The sequence below is a fragment of the Hemicordylus capensis genome, chromosome 1 (genome assembly GCF_027244095.1).
Source record: "Hemicordylus capensis ecotype Gifberg chromosome 1, rHemCap1.1.pri, whole genome shotgun sequence".
Lineage (NCBI taxonomy): Eukaryota > Metazoa > Chordata > Lepidosauria > Squamata > Cordylidae > Hemicordylus > Hemicordylus capensis.
Genome location: NC_069657.1, coordinates 437,511,376 through 437,532,221, shown reverse-complemented (window position 1 = coordinate 437,532,221; position 20,846 = coordinate 437,511,376). Strand labels below are relative to the sequence as shown.

Here is a 20,846-nt window from a genome sequence, read left to right as displayed (position 1 = left end):
ATTTAGATGGTGATGGCCACCATTCAAGCTGCTGGCCATCACCTCCACGTTGGTCCAACGTTTACTTTGTGATATAACCATTTTCAGATGTTGGCTGACATCCCATAATAATGCTGTGCTGGTGCTATGGGGAAAGGTGATTTTTGCCAATCTCGCCTTCCCTCTGATGTCCACTATGCCTCCTGAAAATATATACCCGGAGGTTGCAGTTCAGGTTCAGTCCCTGGGATCTACAAGGTACGCCTTGTAAAGTTTGCAAGCCTCAGATCAGTCCTGAAGAGCTACTCCAGTGGCGACGCTGGGAGGCATCTTGCTGCCCTGCTGGCACTCAAATAATCTGCCACCTGAGGCATCTGTCTCACCATGCCTCGTGAAAGGGCCGCTCTTGGCAAGTCAGCATGGCACACTGGCTAATGTCGTGTAGCACACTGGTTGGGAAATGCTGACCTAGTCTGATGCTGGCTCATTCCTTTCCTGCAAATCCCTCAGGGCTCACTGGACTGTGAAGTAAGCGGTCAGGCCCACCTGTAAACTGTTTACATTGTCTTTAATTACTCAGACGCCATATGTCTACTTTATATAAAATGTGAAAGCGTGTGTTGACGGGGCGAGCCGGTGACAAACTGACAAATATTGTTAAGCAAAAGACCCAAACGAAATGAACAGTGGAAATGACTTGCATTTGAAAATATGACGATGCGCTGTGGCAACTCTGTGGGGAAACAGTTTATAGTGCAGCAGCTATGCAAATAGGGGGAGATGAATATGCAAATGAGACCAATCAGCATCAACGGTGTCTGCAGATGAGAAGGAGCAATGAAATTTGAAATAGCTCACAAATCAAAAATATCACCCATCAAACATTCATTGGAAATATTCATGATAATGCCGGGATACAAACTATATAATCAAGTGATATATTTGCATATAAAAAAGGAGACCCCTTGTGGGAAAGCTTCTTCCCTCCACCCCATCAGAGCATGCACACATACAAAAAGGGAGATTAAAGTCAATGGTGGGCTATTTAAAGGAAACAGCCATTAATAATTTGAAGCCTCCATGTGGTAAAATGCATTTTGTCTAGAGTATACAAATTAGATACTTCAATACACATACAGCACACTGTGATAGCATGTAGCAGAAATGCTGAAAATCCCGCCATGGCTATATTATTGCAGAGGTTTAATAAATTAAAAATGTCATGTCTCCGAGAGGGAAGAGTGGCTTCAAATAGGTTCTCAAGGACCCTTCCTCTGCACCTCTGTATAGAAAAATGTGTTAGATAGAAAACTGCCTTACATTAAATGCTACAATGGAACATGTTTTGGTTTGGGGGTGTTTCCACAGAAAGAAAAGTTTGCATTGGGAAAAGCACTCAAACTGATTCTTCCACAGAAAGCTACTGCCACACAAATGTGGAGGGGATAAAAGAAAACTGGTGTGTTGCAAGGCAGGTGTCTAGAGAGAAATGTTGGGCCCACCTTGGTTCACAGGCCTCTCTCTTTCATTTCTCATGTAGAGAGTTACACAAGGCATGTAAGAAGATGCATTATATTGAGTCAGACCATTGGTCCATTGTAGCTCAGTATTGTCTATTTATTGCCCTGGAACTGGCCCTGTCTTTCTCACCTGTCAAATATTGGTGTGTATGCAGTAAAGGAAGTGATGTTCAGCAAGTTTCTTATGCAAATTGATGCTGAAATGCTGCTAAGATCATTTACTAATGCTGCTAAGATCATGAGACTAAGATAAGTCTCATCAGGATATCCAAAAACATATCCCCAATGAAAAAATAGGGATAAATTGGGAACAGATATTGACTGGGCTTGTTGTTGTCCAACTTGTTTGTTTATTTTTCAAATTTATAGACCGCCCCCAACTTCTGTCTCTGGGTGGTTTGATTGATTGATGGATGGATTAAGTGCCATCAAGTTGGTGTTGACACTTAGCGACCTTATAGATAAATTGTCTCCAGGATCTGGGCCGTTTATGACGACATAAAACAGATTAAAAATGAAAACCTTAAAACAATGTGAAACCACAGTACAATTAAAAAGCTTGGGTGGGAAAATAAGTCTTTAGAGACTTTTTGAAAGTTGTCAGAGATGGGGAGGCTCTTATTTCAGCAGGGAGCACATTTCAGAGTCTTTGGGCAGCTACAGAGAAGGCCCTTCCCTGTGTAGCCACCAGACAAGCTGGTGGCAACTGCAGATGAATATCACCTGGGCGGTCTTCACAGTTCACACAGTAGGTTTTACTGCAAGGCTTTACTGTGAACTCAAAATTGTCCAAAAAAACCAACGCAAAATGTGGACTTTTTAACCCCAGATATAAATCGAGCTACACTCTAATGTTCAGTGAGAAACCCAAATTGTGTGTGAAATTCTCTCCAATAACTCGCAGGGACTTCAGGGTAAATCTGGCCAAAATGGGAATGCACACCCTCCATTACAGAGGAGATGCAAACTAAAGGGCTTTAAAAGCCCTATGTGAAAAATGTCCAAATGATCTCAGTAGACAGTGAGGCTCATAGCAAAGATGACATTCTCTTAAATATCCAGGCCTAAGCTACTTAGGGCTTCACAGGTTATAACCAGCACCTGTTGGTCTAGGCGTATGATTCTCACTTGGGGTGCAATGAGTTTTGGCATCACATCCCAACCAAGCTCTTCACAGCAGCAGAAGGTGACTGTACCTTTGGGAACAGATCACAGTTTGGTGGCAGAGGACCTACAGGTAGGTTTGGGAATGACCCCTGTTTGAGATCCTGGAGAGCTATTTTGCCAGTCATTGTAGGCAATACTGAGCTAGATGGACCAATAGTCTCACTTCAACTTCCTGGAGCATGTGCTCTTCCCTTAGCTTGTGATAATTACCACTAACTGGACAATTATCTAACTAGAAAAATGTTTATACACCAAGGAAGTAGTCACAAGGAGCCTGCCCCCTTGAGGATATTCCAGGCCCCTCCCTGAACTTCATTCATATATCTTACTACTTTATATCTTACTAGTAAGTGAGGCCCATCATTGACCATGCAAAGTCATTACACTTATAGGGAAATGTAATTGGGAAGTATGAAGAACAAACAATGTGCAGGCTCACGTTCTACCCAATTGCTATTGAAGAAATAAACTTGCTTCTGCAAGTTCTGGACATTGACCACAATTGATAGCCAATAAACACTAGACTATTTTCAAACCTACTTTCTAGAGGGAAGAAGGCTTGTAAGTTCACCACGTCCTTGTGTGTGTCTTTGCCTTCCCCTCTGATAACGTTTGCATTTACAGATCAATAAAAACCAATTTTACAGTACATGGGAAGGGGCCTAGGGTACCCCAACAGGAGTATGCTTTTACTGATCAACCCTGTTGATTCAAGACGGTGGCCACTCAGAGTACAGGCAACACCCCATTGTAATCTGTGTGTTGAGAGTGGGATACAGAGCGAATCAAATTAATTGTTTATGGACCAGGACCAGCAATGGATATAAACCAAATGCACAACACATAGGAAGGGGGCTGAGGATCCCAGAGACCGAGGTTGTCAATCCACCAATCTGAGGGTGCTTCCCCCCCCTAATCCTGTTTGAGATGGCAGCCACTCGATGTATGAGCTGCACTGCCTTTTAACCCATGTGTGAACAGTTGGATGCACACCAGATTCACAGCACATGGGAATGTGCTAGGTAAGAGTCACCGAGGTGAGTTACACAATCAGTAAGACCTGCCTTAAGAGGGATTACAGGGTGAGCGGGCTTAGCCCACTCTCCCTGCAGATGATCCCCAGACAGCCCTGGGCGACTGGATTGGCCGCCCACACGACTGCTGGCTTCGTCATGGAGCTGGTGGGGGCTGCCGGAATCGGGGGCTGCACAGCCCCTGGAAGTTCCAGGATGCCCAGCGGGAGTGCGTGGGACATCCTGGAGAGATCCCCGAGCTGGAGCGGCTGCTTGCAGCTTCCCTGCCAGGGGTCTCTTCGTGTGTTGCCGTGGCGTAAAGCCACGCCACAGCAATACATGATCAAAATGCCGAGGTTAACAGAGCGCTTGCTCCGTTAACCTCGGCTAAAGGGAGTGGGAATTACCGAGGTTTGCTGCCGGGAGCCGCACAGCTCCCGTTGCAGGACATGATCGGCAAAAAGGGGGCTAGGCTCCCTTAGCCCGCTTTTTGCCGATTGTGAGAATCACCTCACTGTGTTGAAAGAAGCAGAAAAGATGTTCTACTTCGAATGATATGTTAAAATCTATAAAATGTTTCTTTTTTATCTTATTAATGTTTAATAAGGTTATTACTTGTATTTCTGTTCTGCAAGGTTAGATTGCCCTATCGGATCTCCCTCACCACAGCATTTCTGATTCTTGGCCTCTTATGAGGTTTCTCTGTGGACAGGAGGAGATATGTATTGTTGTTATTGATCAGCTGTATCCTGTCATAAGAACAGCTCTGCTGGATCAGGCCCAAAGCCCATCTAATCCAGCATCCTGTTTCACACAGTGGCCCACCAGATGCCACTGGAAGCCTACAGGCAGGAGTTGAGGGCATGCCCTCTCTCCTGCTGTTACTCCCCTGCAACTGGTACTCAGAGGCATCCTGCCTTTGAGGCTGGAGGTGGCCTATAGCCCTCTGACTAGTAGCCATTGATAGACCTCTCCTCCATGAAGTTATCCAAACCCCTCTTAAAACCATCCAGGTTGTTGGCTGTCACCACATCTTGTAGCAGAGAATTCCACAAGTTGATTATGCGTTGTGTGAAAAAATACCTCTGTTTGCTGTTCCTAAATTCACTGGCAATCAATTTCATGGGATCACCCCTGGTTCTAGTGATATGTATCCTTCCTCTAAGGAGCTCAGGGCAGTGCGGAAGGCTTCTGCCACCATTTTATCGTCACATCAACCCTACTCAGACTGATAGAATGTGGCTGGCCAGGGGTCACCCAGCAAGCTTCATCATGGAATTGGCATGTGAATCCAGCAGCCCATTCTCACAACCAGCCATACCTGGTCTAGCCCAGGTAGGGATGGTCATCTGGGGCTCTGGATCATTCCCAATCCCGCCACTCCTCCCCTGGGTAGCCCTGATCAGCTACCCAGGTTTAAAGCGAGGTGGGAGGACAAGTGCACACCTCCTACGTCACTCTCTGGTCCTGGCTGCCATTAGCCTTCTTTATAACAGAGGCCAGGGAGAAGGAGCAGCCAGGCAGTGTGGAGCTTCCACGTTGTACTATGCTGTTGTGGGATGCCTGGTGGCCCCAGCTTGCTTCCCCCCTCCCATTTGCTGATGGGCTTGCCACCATGCCACTCGTGTGGACAGGCAGGCAGCAGAGCGCTATGGGCAAATGCTCATCTGGGGGAAGGCAAGTAGGATCCTGCCTTCCCACCAGCCCACCCCCTTGTGGTCGTATGAATGGCCTCTCGGTCTCCAGGCTCTTAATCCAATATTCAAACCACGGCATCACACACACAGCGTGACGGTTGCACAGTCAGTGTATCAGCCTTTCCTATACTGCTTTAAGAAGCCCCTCTAGATCAACCATATATTTTTAATTGGATTGGGCACACATTGTATATTCATCAACCACTTCTGAATGCCCTACATAGGACCCAATTATTGGAATGCACACAATGAAGCTTATTTAGGTTATGTAGCCTCTTACTCAAGGGTGTGCTCTCAAGGAGCAACGATTTGTGTGTTACACGCTTAATTTACATTACTGGGGATTATGCATAACTCCTTCTCTGCCTTGAGGCCAATAAGCATACTACTGAATTTTCATGACGCTATATATGCATTTTCTCCTAGGCAGTAGAGAATGACCTTTTAATGTATATGTGTTTGTGGTTTTCTTTTTCTTTGAAAAATGTTTTGGTACATTGCATTAAAAAAAAGTGAAGAAACACAAAAGTAAGGCTAGAGACCAGGTATTCTATGCTACAGATAGTTGGGTGGTTAGTCTGAGGGCCAGGCCCTCTATGGATTTATCAAATTTAGAAGGATTTGCTCTGTTACCAGTGATACATCAGAATTAAGCAGAACGGTACCCCTCTCCTTTCCCCTATTTTAGCAGCTAGAACTCTCAGGCCTTTCTGGGATCAACCAATCAGGCCAGTACTCACTTGAACAAATCTGTCCATCTACCCATCTATCCATTTATCTATCCTACCTACCCTTCCTTCCTTCCTATATCCTGTTCTATTCCATAGGCTCAGAACAGCTTGTATCATTAAAAAAACAACTTCCAGTCCCCAAGAGGCTCATGGGCTAGAAACTTGGGATAATCCACAGATAATTATTTTGGGGTGTTTTTTTCATCAATCTAAATGTTATGCACTGGTCATTTCCAGTGAGTTTTCAGCAATAAATAATGGAGCATCAGAAACAGGCTGCCGTGTGTGCTGTTCTCATATATTTAATATGGGCTCCTGCCAAGAATATCCCATCCTGCTAGAAAACATGACTGTTGGCAAACGTTGACAGTTGTGTTCTGTGCATGGGCAACCCAAGGCTTTTCTGTGTCTGTCGTGAGACACCTAATGCTGCCCCGCCCAAGCATATTCCTCCATCCATCACGGAGCACTTCCCCCTCCCACTGGAGTATGCTTGCTCTCCTCTCTTCCACTCCCCTTCTCAAGGTGTGCTCCACAATGATGCCACCCACCCATCTCCACTTCTGCTGCAGCAGCCTGTTCCTCCAACTTCACTCTCCTTCCCCTTCGGGAAGAAGAAGGAGAGGAGAGGGAAATGTTGAGGAGTTGCTGTAGCCCACCACTCTTCCCTCCTCTGCTTTGGAAGGAGAAGAAGAATGAAGACAGAGGAAAAGAATGGAGACAAGGAATGGGAGGAGAGCTGGTCTTGTGGTAGCAAGATATGGGGCTGCTCTGGAAAGAGCACCTGCATGCTTACATGCAGAAGTCCCAAGTTCCCTCCCTGGCATATCCAGATAGGACTGAGAGAGACTCCTGCCTGCAGCCTTGGAGAAGCTGCTGCCAGTCTGTGTAGACAATACAGAGCTAGATGGACCACTGGTCTGACTCAGTAAAAGGCAGCTTCCTATGTTCCTATGGTGGTGGCTGGCAGGTGGCGCCCTCACAGGATGTAGCCCAGAAGAACAGGGGGAGAAAGAAAGGAGGTGTGGCTGGTGGGGCAGCGGGGCAGAGAGGAAGTCTACTGCAGGGGCAGGCAAGAAGGTGAGTGCAGTGGCATCTGCAGTGGCATCTGCAGTGGCAGGAGAATGGTGACAGCACCTGCCGGCCGAGGCAACCATGACCCTTTCCTTCATGGAATGACCAGCCCTGGTTCTAGCAGAACACATATCGTCAAGTTTTGCCCTAATGAAGCCACAGTTTGTCAGTGCAAGCATATACCCCAATTCACATGTTATGTATAGCACGCATACAATGAGTGTGCAGTGTACACAGGTATATAGATCTGTAAGCAAGATGAGTTATTCACACATTTTATTGGTGAACACAGGTACAGCAGTACATATCCTGTCTGTAGCCTGCACTTTAGGGAGCCTGTACCCAGGTTCACTTTTAAAATGAACACAGGTACAGTTATTTATACAAAAACATGTACAAGTGTACAGACATCAGTACACACTCACGACATAATGTCCAAGTAAGATTCTTGTGGAACATTTTCCTAGCTGTAATTAAAAAGTGACCATGAGCATTGGGGAGGAGAGCTAGTCTTGCAGTAGCAAACATGGATTGTCCCCTTTGCTGAGCAGGGTCTGCCCTGGTTTGTATCTGGATGGGTGACTAAATGTGAGTGATAGAAGATATTCCTCTTAGGGTATGGAGCCACTCTGGGAAGAGCAGAAGGTTCCAAGTTCCCTCCCTGACATCTCCAAGATAGGGCTGAGAGAGACTCCTGCCTGCAACCTTGGAGAAGCCACTGCCAGTCTATGAAGACCAGTGGTTCCCAACCAGGATTCCTCCAGATGTTGCTGAACTACAACTCCCAGCATCTCCAGGGACAATTTATTGTGACTGGAGGCAGTTTTCCCTTTAACGGGGGTTCCTAGATATTGTTGACTACAACTCCCCTAACCCCTGTGCAAAAGCCATTGCAGCTGGGGATTCGGGGAATTGTAGTCAACAACATCTGAGAATTCCTGTTAGAGGCAGAGGGGCTCTTACCCCTGGACCTTGCAGTGCCAGTCCATGGCCTCCTGAGTCCGGGGGGACTCCAAATGTCCCGGGGGGGCTCCTGCTGACCCGCAGAATCCGGGCGGGTTGCAGGGAGAGCGGGGCTCGCCTTGTTCCCTGCAGGACACACAAGGGAGCTGCATGCGGTGCCTTCCTGGAGAGGCTGCCGAGGAAGCAGAGAGCGGGGAGAAAAACCTATTAGGGGAAAGGAGGGAGGGAGGATGGGGGCTGGCGCAGCTGCCCAGTGGACAAAAGGAGACCCCAATGACCAAAAGGAGGCCATGTATTGCATGGGGGGTGTTGCTCACAGAAGAGCGCTTGGATGGGGCGGAGAGTGCCGGTGGGAGCTTGTTGCCAGGGCTCGGAGGAGCTTGCATTTCCTTGGGTCACCTGGCAGTGGACAGCTCCTCACATGCTGCCACGGATTGGGCCCCATTGCCTTCTGCTGTGATGATTTGAAGCAGGTGTACGATGCGGTGCCAGTGCCTGTTCTTGGCTGGGCTTGGCATGCGGCTCACGGACGCGCATGGGGACGAGGGCGGCGCATGGAGATCGAGGCACTGCAGGCTTGTTGTTTGTGTAGAGGCACCTGGATGCGGCACACGTGGGCTTAGAGTGCGGGGTTGGGCGGGGGTCGCCGAGAAGGATTTCGCGAGGCAAGCTGGACGCTCTCTCATTCGAAAATGAAAATAAAAATCCTGGCACTCTAGAAACAAGCACGTGTCCTCTGCATGTTGGGTGTGTGTGTCCATGTGCATTGTGTCGTGCCAGGGGTGTGTGTGTGTGTGTGTGCCGAAGCCTTTAGGTCCGAGTGCCAAAATCACCTAGGTGCGCTACTATTTAGAGGGAACACTGTTTGGGGGTGCGGGGAGTAGTCCTTCAGCAACATCTGGAGGAACCCTGGATGGGACCCACTGGTAGTAGATTATAAGTTTTATTTATTTTCATTTTCATTTTTTTTTAACATTTATAGCCCGCTCTTCCTTTGATTGTTGCCTCAGAGCAACAATCAGAGGTGTTTAGAGCACCTGGAGCTCAGAGCAGAGTTTACATGGACTAATGGCCTGACTCTGTATAAGGCAGTTTCCTATGTTCCATGGTTTTGTTGGATTGCTAGTTCTCCCCTCCCATCCCTCTTCTCGTCTGTAAGGAGTGCACCTGGCAGCTGGCTTTTTCTCACTCAGGCCTATCAGTGGGAGAGTCCTTGACCACTGTGCTCCTATTACTGGTTTTTGTTATTTCTTTGAGGCTCTGCGCTGCTCTTTTGTTATTCTTGCCAATAACTCACAGCTGCTGTCAAAGCGCAGGGCGTTCCTGATGCTTGTTTCAAAATGTTTGGAATGAAAAGACCAAAGTCAATTTTCTGTCAAAGTGAAGCCTGTGCATTTGATCAGGGTGACTCAAGCCAGGGATGTTTCTGGCCCGGGAAGTGCTGCCCAGATCTTCCTAAGACCCAAAGCCACATAAACTAGAGTTGCCACCTGCTAACCTAGGCAAGTTTTGGATAGTTCCTTGTGTACTGTATCTGTAGGGCCAAGGAGTGGGGTATCATGTATAATCAAGGATTGCTTTAATTATTAAACATGAAGGTGAGTTTCCCTCTCTAGAACTTGAGGTGGTAGTGGTATGAGGCTGATAGAGATGTAGTTGTCATGGTATCAATAGAGCATATAATGATCCATTCAGTTTCTCAGTATGATAAGGATAGACATCATTGTGAATTTTCACTCATGTAAAGGTTAGCATTGTCCACTGGGATTTTCTTTCTTATGAGAAAAATGTGCAAACTTTGAACAGCATCTAGACTAAGTTACTCAGTATTACTACTCAGGAGTAACTCTATAGGGATACTTAATTTCAGTGGGGTTAGTTAGGAGTAATTTTGTGTGGATGCTGCCCTCTATCTCTAACACACCTTATTATTATTGATAGTGTATGAACAGTTCATAAAAGCTATGAATGGTGTGGCACAGAGGTTAGAGTGTTGGACTAGGACCAGGGAGACCTGAGATCAAATCCCCTCTTCAGACATGAAACAAACTGGGTGACCCTGGACTAGTCTCTTCTCTCTCAGCCTAACCTGCCTCACAGCATTGTTGTGAGGATAATTAAACCATGTACGCCACTCCGGGCTCCTTGACAAAGTGCAGGATATAAACGTAGTAAGTAAATACATACATAAATAAGAACATAAGAACAGCCCTGCTGGATCAGGCCCAAGGCCCATCTAGTCCAGCATCCTGTTTCATACAGTGGCCCATCAGATCCCGCTAGGAAGCCCACGGGCAGGAGTTAAAGGCATGCCCTCTCTCCTGCTGTTACTCCCCTGGTACTCAGAGGCATCCTGGCTTTGAGGCTGGAGGTCGCTGACAGCCCTCCAACTAGTAGCCGTTGATAGACCTCTCCTCCATGAAGTTATCCAAACCCTCTTAAAGCCATCCAGGTTGTTGGCTGTCACCACATCTTGTGGCAGAGAATTCCACAAGTTGATTATGTGTTGTGTGAAAAAATACCTTCGTTTGCTGGTCCTAAACTTCCTGGCAATCAATTTCATGGGATGACCCCTGGTTCTAGTATTATGTGAGAGGGAGAAAAAAAAATCTCTATCCACTTTCTCCACACCATGCATGATTTTATAGTACTCTATCGTGTCTCCCTGCAGTCATCTTTTTTCTAAACTATATAGCCCCAGGTGTTGTAGCCTTGCCTCATAAGGAAGGTGCTCTAGGCCCCTGATCATCTTGGTTGCCTTCTTCTGTACCTTTTCCAGTTCTACAATGTCCTTCTTTAGGGCATTCCTTAGATGTGGTGACCTTCTTTAGATGTGGTGACCAGAATTGTACGCAGTACTCCAAGTGTGGCCGTACCATAATTTTGTATAAGGGCATTATAATATTAGCAGTTTTATTTTCATCCCCTTTATAATGATCCCTAGCACGGAATTGGTCTTGCTAGGGGATCATAACTAGCAGCAATAATAGCTGCACACAATAAAAATCCTTGCACCCATATCCCACCTCAGTTGGTAGCTGCTGGAATCCCACCATTCCACAGTACATCTGTTTGTCCTGGCATCACATAGTGCATCTGTTTGTCCAGATTGTGGCAAGTGTTGGGGTGCCTTTCACTGACTATATTAGGCACACACACACACACACACACACAAAGGCTGCGATTTGTCTTTCCAAGGTGTTTTGCAATTCTGACTCATTTCTCTTAACAGCAACTGCTTGATGCGGGTGCAGTAGAGGAAGTGCTCAGAGCGATCCCAGTTATTTTCTGTGGCCATGGGGAGATTTGCACTCAAGTGACTCAGGAGCAAGTGCAAAACTCTCTTAACTATCCCACTATGCTGGTGCTGTAAGGCAGCCTCATGTTATAGCCAGGCTTCAGCTGCAGGTAGCTTCTCTGCAGGCAAGAGCTGGTGGTAAGTTGAAATGTGTCTGTGCCAACAAGCTTAATTTTTCTTTCAATAATAGCAGCCAGTGGTAGCCTGATCCAAGGGGATGGGGCTGTCGCTCAGTGGCAGAGCATCTGCTTTGCGTGCAGAAGGAAGCAGGTTCAATCCCTCGCAGCATCTCCAGGTAGGGCTGGAAGAGACTCCTGCCTGCAACCTTGGAGAGCTGCTGCCAGTCAGAGCAGACAATGCTGAGCTAGATGGACCAAGGAACTGGCTTGGTAGAAGGCAGATATGTACCTATGATCCAAAGAGAGATCATGGCAGGGCAAAGCGTTAGAGCTCCCTCTTCCACTTCCATGGTCTTGATCAGTGGCGGAGGGAGGCCAGCGGTGGTCTGTGTTTGGCTGCCACATCCCCTCTCGCCCCACCCCCTGCATCTGACATCAGATGCAGGAAGTGTCTTGCCATGCCCACGAGGTGCCGAGGAAGTGTCTTGCCTGTGTCTTGTCGAGGTGCCAAGGAAGTGTCTTGCCACGCCCACGAGAACCACGAGGTGCGGCCCCTGTGGGGCGGCAGCCCAGATTCTTTGAACCCTGTCGCTCAATAGTGGCTCCACCCCGGTCTTGATCTGGATCCCCTTCTCCTTCGTGGCTGCTATTGCTGAAACAAACATTAGGTCGCGTTTCCGATGGGCATAATGTAACATCTTGTATAGCTCCTAATTAAAACAAAATCCAAGAGGAATGGGACAGAATGAATCACACAAACAATAAGGAAACAGGAGGGGGGTTATGTTTACAGACATACCTGCTATTCCTATATAAGCCCATACAGAGTTCAGTTTCTTGGTGATGCTAAGAACCCTAGAACTGGTGTGGTTTTAAATAGATGCCATTGATTTCAGCAACCCTAACACTCCAGGTGTTCTCAAAGCTGGGTGCCCAGACATTGGACACAACTCCCACTCCCCATCCACAATGGCCAAAGCAGCTGATGGGAGTTGTAGTCCAACAACATCCAGAGACCCAACTTAGAGAACCCCAGCTATACTCAGATGGAGAGACAGAATTAGACAGTCATACTGCTCTGAAAAGCTCATGAACATTTCTACTTTCTATAATTTGTACAAGTCCATCTGGATGCTGCTATTTATTGTATGGATATGTTTTATCTGTGCAATGACACAATCACATTCTTCCCTAAGAGGACCCTTATTCAGTTCTTCACTCCTGTTACTTGCTTATCCTGATTTACCATAGCCTTTTAACAAAATCCATAGTATTTGTTCTGAAGCTGACCTTGTCTAATCATATTGATTGTGAGCAGCTGAAGGCTAATTTGGAGACAAGTTGCTGTGGTGATCATTTGTGAGTCACGCGCCAAAAGAGACAATACTGGGTATTTTTAAAGCTGTTTATGGATGGTGACTGGAGATATGTCAAGGCTTTAAAAATCAAGAGGTAATTCATTCAGATTAATTCCTGAATTCAACGGAGGACGTGAAAGGCAAAGGGGAAGCTCTTCCCCCAACTACTGCCCCCGCTTTGTGTCTTTCATTTTCTAGTTCTCTAAATTATATACATCTTTGGAACCAATGAATTAAAAAGTAGTAATTTACTCACAAGGGGCTCTGTGGTAAGGACCTTCCTTTTACCTCCTTGGTGATTCAGTCGAGACAGTCTGCCTGAAAATTCCCACTTAACAGGCAACATCCTAAACAGCCCCAAATCTTTGTGGGTGGGGGGAGAGATGCAGTATGTTAGAGAGAGCAGAAGCTGTAAGTCCCATGCATCTTCATGTACCACAGGGGCAGGGGCATAGCGAGGGGAGAGGGGGCCTGTGTTCTCCCTTCTCACCGGTGGCCCCTCAGAGTGAGACAGATAATGAAGGAAATAGGGAAGGCTGGAGCTGGGGGCCCCTCTGGAGCTTGGGGGCCTGGGTTGTTTGAACTCATCTGCTCAATTATAGCTACGCCCCTGCACAGGAGACAACATAAGAACATGAGAACATAAGAACAGCCCTGCTGGATCAGGCCCAAGGCCCATCTAGTCCAGCATCCTGTTTCACACAGTGGCCCACCAGATGCCACTGGAAGCCACAGGCAGGAGTTGAGGGCATGCCCTCCCTCCTGCTGTCACTCCCCTGCAACTGGTACTCAGAGGCACCCTGCCTCTGAAGCTGGAGGTGGCCTATAGCCCTGCAACTAGTAGCCAATGATAGACCTCTCCTCCATGAAGTTATCCAAACCCCTCTTAAAGGCATCCAAACTATTTATTTATTATTTGTTTGATTTCTAGACCACCCTTACAGAATAGCTCAGGGCGGTAGTAGTAGCCAGTGCCCCACAAGTTGATTATGCGTTGTGTGAAAATGTACTTCCGTTTGTCGCACTGTTCCCTCTAAGGCATGCGCACATGCATGCGCTCACAAGTTTTTTGATGTCTGCTCAGTTCAATTTCGATCCCACTCAGGTTGAATCAGGAAGGCCCCATTCTGAATGCATGTGCATGCACACTGCCTTGATACTGCCGCCCAGAACAAAACTCATTCTGCACAAAGATGGGGGGGGAAATAGAGGGTCCACTGGTTTGTTGGTCCTAGATTTCCTGGCAGTCAATTTCATGGGATGACCCCTGGTTCTAGTATTATGTGAGAGGGAGAAAAATTTCTCTCTTTCTGCTTTCTCCACACCATGCATGATTTTATAGACCTCTATCATGTCTCCCCACAGTTGTCTTTTTTCTAAACTAAATAATCTGAAATGTTGTAGCCTTGCCTCATAAGGAAGGTGCTCTAGGCCCCTGATCATTTTGGTTGCTCTCTTCTTCTTCTTTTCCAGTTCTACAATGCCTTTCTTTAGATGTGGTGACCAGAATTGTACGCAGTACTCCAAGTGTGGCCGCACCATCGTTTTGTATAAGGGCATTATAATATTAGCAGTTTTATTTTCAACCCCCTTCCTAATGATCCCTAGCATAGAATTGGCCTTTTTCACAGCTGCAGCACATTGAGTCTACACTTTCAATGAGCTGTCCACCACGACCCCAATATCCCTCTGTGGTCAGTCACCGGCATTTCAGATCCCATCAGTGTATACATGAAGTTGGGGCTCTTCATCCCAATGTGCATCACTTTACACTTGCCAACACTGAACCGCATTTGCCATTTTGTCACCCACTCACCCAGTGTGGAGAGATCCTTTTGGAGCTCCCCACAATCTGTTTTAGATTTTACTACCCTCACTAGTTTAGTGTCATCTGCAAATTTGGCCTCTTCACTGCTTTCTCTAATTTATAACCCAAATTGCTTATCCCAACTTCAACCAGTTAGCAATCCACACATGTATGTGCCCCCTTATCCCATGATCCTCTCAGGAGTCTGTGATAAGGAAATTTGTTGAAAGCTTCTTGGAAGTCCAGGCATATTATGTCAAATGGATTACCTTTTATCTACACACTTGTTGACACTCCCAAAGAATTCCAAAAGCTTTGTGAAGCAAGATTTACCTTTGCAGAAACCATGCTGGTTCTCTCCCAGCAGGGCCTGTGCTTTACAATTTTATCTTTGTTGATAAATGCTTTGTTGAGGATGCTTTCCATCAATTTGCCTGGAATGGAAGTTAAGCTAACTGGCCTGTAACTGCCCGGATCGCCCCTGGATCCCTTACTGAAAATTGATGTTACATTTGCTACTTTCCAGTCCTCCAGTTCAGAGCCTAATTGCAGGGATAAGTTATATAATTTAGTGAAGTCGTCAATTTCACATTTGAGTTCTTTGAAGACTCTTGGATGGATGCCATCCGGCCCTGGCGATTTGCTAGTTTTCAGTTTTTCCAGACAGTTTAGAACATCATCTCTTGTCACTTCTATCTGACTCTGTTCTTTAGCCTCCATCCCCAAAAATCCTGTTTCAGGAACAGGTATATTCTCAGTATCCTCTGCCATGAAGATGGATGCAAAGAACTCATTTAGCTTCTCTGCAACCTCCATATTCTCCTTAATAATCCCTTTTACCCCCTCCTTGTCTAGTCAGAGGGCTATAGGCCACCTCCAGCCTCAAAGGCAGAATGCTTCTGAGTACCAGTTGCAGGGGAGTAACAACAAGAGAGAGGGCATGCCCTCAACTCATACCTGTAGCTTCCAGAGGCATCTGGTGGGCCACTGTGTGAAACAGGGTGCTGGACTAGATGGGCCTTGGGCCTGATCCAGCAGAGTTGTTCTTATGTTCTTATGGGATGCCAGGGACTCAGCCTGGGACTATCAGTATGCAATGCATGCACTTTTATCACAGGGAGGGTGAGCAGTAATGGAATCATAGCACATTTGCATGCCATTGTCTGAGCTGCTCTGATGCTGCGACACATGATAGCCCTATTCAGACATTATAGATCTCAATTCACTTGTACAAATGTTTGTGTGGATATCTATATTTGCTTTCATTTTAAAGGTGGACCTGTGTAAAGGCCCCTCAAATGCATGGTACAAATAGGAAGTGTACTGCTCTACCTGACTTCAACATAGTGAGCCAGGTCTCACGATCAGTGAGACCCGATTTTTGTGAATGCGCGGGGAGAGTGGGCTAAGCCCACTCTCCCCACACACGAGCAGGGAGGGAGCCCTGGGCGGCCGAATTGGCCGCCCACATGATTGCCAGCTCCATGATGGAACCGGAGGGGGCTGGGGGCACCGTGGGCTGATTAGTGAGACCCCCCAGAGCCGGGAGGCGGCTTTTCGCCTCCCCTCTGGGGGTCTCCTTGTGAGTAGCCATGGCGCAGAGCCGCATCACGGCTACTCACGATCGGGAAACCCAGGTTTGCAGAGCGCTTGCTCCACAAACCCGGGCTAAGGGGAGGGCTACAAAAGCGGGTTAGCCACTTGTAAGCCACCAGGCTCACCTGCAAGCCCGGTGGTTTACACGATCAGCAAAAATCGGGCTAGGCTCTCCTACCCCAATTTTTGCTGATCGTGAGAATAGCCCCAGTGTGTGTGAATAACTGTATCTGTACTTGTGTACACAGTACACTTGTTGTACGAGCGCTGAACATAACGTGTGAATGAGGCTAACACCCCAATGGAAAGGAGAGAGGGAGCAGGGGCGTATCTAGGGTGGGACAGGCAGGGCACGTGCCCCGGACGCCACTTGAAGGGGGCATCATTCTTAAAACTAATTATTTTTTTTTAAAAAGTGGCTGCCAAAAACAAAATGGCCACCACGCATGCTCAAATGGCCTCTTTGAGGCCCTAGGCCATACCAGGCCTCACAGAGACCATTTGAGCATGCGTGGTGGCCATTTTGTTTTCAACTGCCATTTTAAAAAAATATATATATTTTAAAAAATGGCCACCACACATGCTTAAATGGTCCCTGTGAGGCCCTAGAGGCCAGCAGGGGGGAGGGGGAACCTTTGCAGACCCCCCCCCAGCCTTTAGAAGCCCCCCCAAAGGGGCTACAGGTAATTTTTAAAAAATTAATATAATATAAGTCACTGTACACATATTCAGATTTGTGATTTGTATGTGACCTTCAGACTTGTTTTTCCCCGCTGATATTATGATAAAGTTATCTGAAAGATGGGTGTCAGATGTTTGGACAGGGGGCGCAATTTTAATGCTTGCCCTAGGCGCTATTTTCCTTAGATATGCCTCTGAGAGGGAGGGAGGGAGGGAGGGAGAGAGAATGGATGCATGCATGTATGCATGCAAAATAGAATCAGAGAAACCAGGAGATGAGAGGAGAGAAAACTAATGGCGGCTCTGAAGAAGAGAAGAAGGGTCTTTTTAGGCACTGGGCCAAGGGAAGCAGCAGAGGCTATAAGAATGTGGGAGCAGGTGAAGGAGCAGACCCCAAAAATGAGAGGTAGAAGGCCGTAAGAGGAAGCCTTAGAGGGTACAAAATTCCTACAGGCAAACCAGTTTAGCATTTCTTGGCTCTGAGTTTGAAGTGCATGTACTGAGATTTTGATTTGAGTATGCACAGATCTGCTGATGTTCAGACTGAAACAAGTACTCAGAAGTCTTTTAGAAACACATAGAATATCATCCTTTTTCTCCATGCTTCACCTCCAAAGTACCTGTCACATAGTATTGCCCCGCCCCTAATTCTTTCTAAGCTATTCTCTTCCTCCTGTTACATTACAAGATAAAGCTAATCATTACTTGAAAGTTAGCATGGTTTGAAATCAAAAAGATCCCTTTAAGAGGGGTTTGTATTCAAGGAGGGAGTAGCTACATCCACTTGTTCAGCTTGGGTGAATTGCTAGAGACAGCTCATAAACTGAAAATATACATTTGTTACAGGAGATAAGTTGCTTTTTATTTAAGTTTTGCTTAATTTGCCAGTTTATCTTTTTTTAAAATAAAAACCTTGAAATATATGGCATTGCTGCAAAGCACCTGCTGTTCTCAGCATTGTCATAATGTGTAATGTAGTGGAATTAGCAATAGAACTCCCACTTATGGTGTTTCTTGGTGAAGGGAGTAATTTATATACAGATGTGGGCTCTTTTTTGTTTTTTTGTTTTTGTTTTTTTTTTTGCATTTCCCACGCACTCTGTATGTTGTTGATTATGCTAGTTTAAAAGTGCTTTTTTTCTCTGTCTCTTTTGCCCAGAAAGTGGGGGGAAGCTTACCAGCCTATTTCATGCTGTGATTCTAGTTGGTGGCAAGACAAAAGCCTTATTTGTACATTCTGGAAAAGACACTAGGCACATTCACATGTTATGTTCACAGTGTACACACGTACAGTCATTCACCTGTTATGTTGAGTACATTTCCTATCTATACCAAGCAGATCACTTTCAAAATGCACATGGGTACAGTCATTCACACAAGCACATGTACAGATGTCTGTACACTTGTACAGCAGAATGTCTGAATCAGGCTTCCATATGCAAGAACAAGTGTCTAAAGCAGGTCCGCAAGTCCCACTCTGACCCGTCACTCACCTTCCTCGCAGCACTTCTCACAGCCCAGCAGTATTAATCTGGAGAGACTGACAGTGCACCCATGATGACGGGTATTTCCATTATTGGGAGGCTGGGGTGCCTGCTGGAATTGCGAGCAGTGCTGCTTCAGGGAAGTTGAGTAGCAAGCCAGGACAGGACTTCCGGTTTCACTTTAGACACTTGTACTCCTATACAGCATCTTTTCCCTAACGTCCAAATAAGACTCTCTTCACTAACCAAAAGGATACCCAGTGAGCAAATGAAGGGGATCAAAATTTGGGGTCACTGAAACTGGCCCCAAATGGTCAAGGATTTAGCCAAAGGTCTGAACAGAGTTGAAGTGCATCCAAAGCTTTGTATGCACAACCAGAGGCATGGCGGAGGGAGGCCAGCAGAGGCCTGGGTTCAGCCCACCACTGCGGGGCCCCCAGACCCACCCCCTGTGTCAGCATCTGAGGTTGTGAGGCCCCGTTTGCAAGCAAAATCAACCAGTGCCGCGTTCACAGCATGGTCAGAGCAGCTCTCCTTGCCAGCAGGGAGGGCTGCTCCAGCCCCACTCGCTGGCCGATTTCCCCCCACAAACTGGGCCATTTGCAAGCCCTGTTTGCAAGCTACACCATGGCCCCCGCATCTGGCATCAGACGCAGGCGGCGTGGCTGGGGCGTGAGGCGCAGCCCCTGAGGAGCAACAGCCCAGGTTCTTTGAACCCGTTTGTGCAATGGTGGCTCCGCCCCTGACCAGAGGCCTGTTTGTAGTGTTCCTGATTGCACAGAGAGGCCCTCCCCTACACATGTACAGTTTGTTTGGTTATAGGCTCTATTGGGGCCTTATGCTCAATGCACAGAGGTTGCTGGAAAGGGTGGCAGAGATAATGTTGCCCCCCCTTCCCTTCCCTTCCCTTCCCTCCCCCCCCCACGTCACGTGAATATGGCTTCTGTCATTTATAGTGGCTTAAATCCAGTGCAAGGGAACATGGGCGGCTTGAGCACTGCCCACACCCCTGCACACTCGTAAACACTGATAGGGCAGTTTTACTCCATTGTAAGGGCTCTGTGCACACAGTTGCATGATGTGACACCCTTTGGGACTAAAGGGTGTAGTGTTATCCAATTGCATACATGAAGCCCTTCTGATGGAGCGGGGCTGCCCTGTAGCACAGCCCTACCGATGGTGCTTGCGAGTGTGCAGGGGTGCAGGCGGTGCTCAAGCTGCCCATGTTCCCTTGTGCTGCATGTCAGCCAGTGTGTTCACACTGTGTTCCACCCATGTACTATCTGTGTACACTGTACACACCCCGAGATCCATACACACATACTGTATAGTTACTAATATGCTAACGTTGAACGAGCATACAGCTGTAGCAATCCCTCACTGAACCTGCATTTGAGAGGGTCTGTACCCACATTCTCTTTTAAAATGAACGCATGTACATTTCACACAGCACCTTAATTCATGTGCAACATAATGTCCGAAAAGATTTTACACAGAAGAGCAATCAGCCCTCCTACTACTTTTATTATATCTGCATGCCTGGCACTGTACAGAGCAGACATGTGGCCAGAATTTAGGGGAAAGAAATGTAATTTGGGTTGTATATTGCTGCTCTGTCATCCAAATCCAGGGGATGCAACTTCTGAGTGTGAGAGTGTGTGTGTGTGTGTGTGTGTGTGTGTGTGAGAGAGAGAGAGAGAGAGAGAGAGAGACAGACAGACAGACAGACAGAGACAGACAGACTTTCTGAAAGCAGTAGAATAACATATAAGAAGGATCTTTCCCAGCCCTTTTCCTGCTCTGCTAGCTTTCTGTTTCCAAGATCCCTAGTGAGTCCTTTGAAGCTGGCAACCATTTAAGTTGTTCCTTTCACTTTTCATGTATAATTGGTGCTATTGGCACTTCTTGATAAATTGAGAGGCCACCTTTGCTCATCTTTCCATTATGTTGACAGAGAAATCTCCCAGAATGATGCCTTGGAAAGGATAGAATCGGATGTCTTCTCCCAGCTTCCCAAACTCCATGAAATGTAAGTAAATAAACAGAGTTGGAGGGTGGGGGCTTTACTTATATATTTATTTGTCACATTTATATACCACCCTATATAAAATCTCAGGGCAGTTTACAATTAAGCAAAGAGCAATTAAAACCTAAAGATCATATAAAACAGATTTAAATTACCATAAATGAAACTTTAAAACATCATAAACTAAAATTCAAAAGTTTGAAGACAATCACAGATGGGGAGATTCTGATGTCATTTGGGAGTGTGTTCCAGAGCCCTGGGGTAACCCTAGAGAAGGCCCAGTTTGGGGTTGCTACCAAGTGAACTGGTGGCAACTGGAATGATCTTAATAGG

General features: G+C 46.7%; 1 protein-coding gene across 4 annotated transcripts in view; it reads left to right on the top strand.

Annotated features, from left to right (window-relative positions):
• Positions 1-20,846, top strand: part of FSHR (follicle stimulating hormone receptor) — a 147,063-nt gene that overhangs the window by 50,644 nt on the left and 75,573 nt on the right. For all 4 annotated transcript variants that reach the window (XR_008305832.1, XM_053244239.1, XM_053244248.1 and 1 more), the window contains exon 3: positions 20,442-20,516. Coding sequence is in view for 3 of the 4 variants with exons in the window: in XM_053244239.1 (XP_053100214.1) it covers positions 20,442-20,516 (75 nt within the window). In the remaining variant the exon portion in view is untranslated. The remainder of the gene's footprint in view (positions 1-20,441; positions 20,517-20,846) is intronic.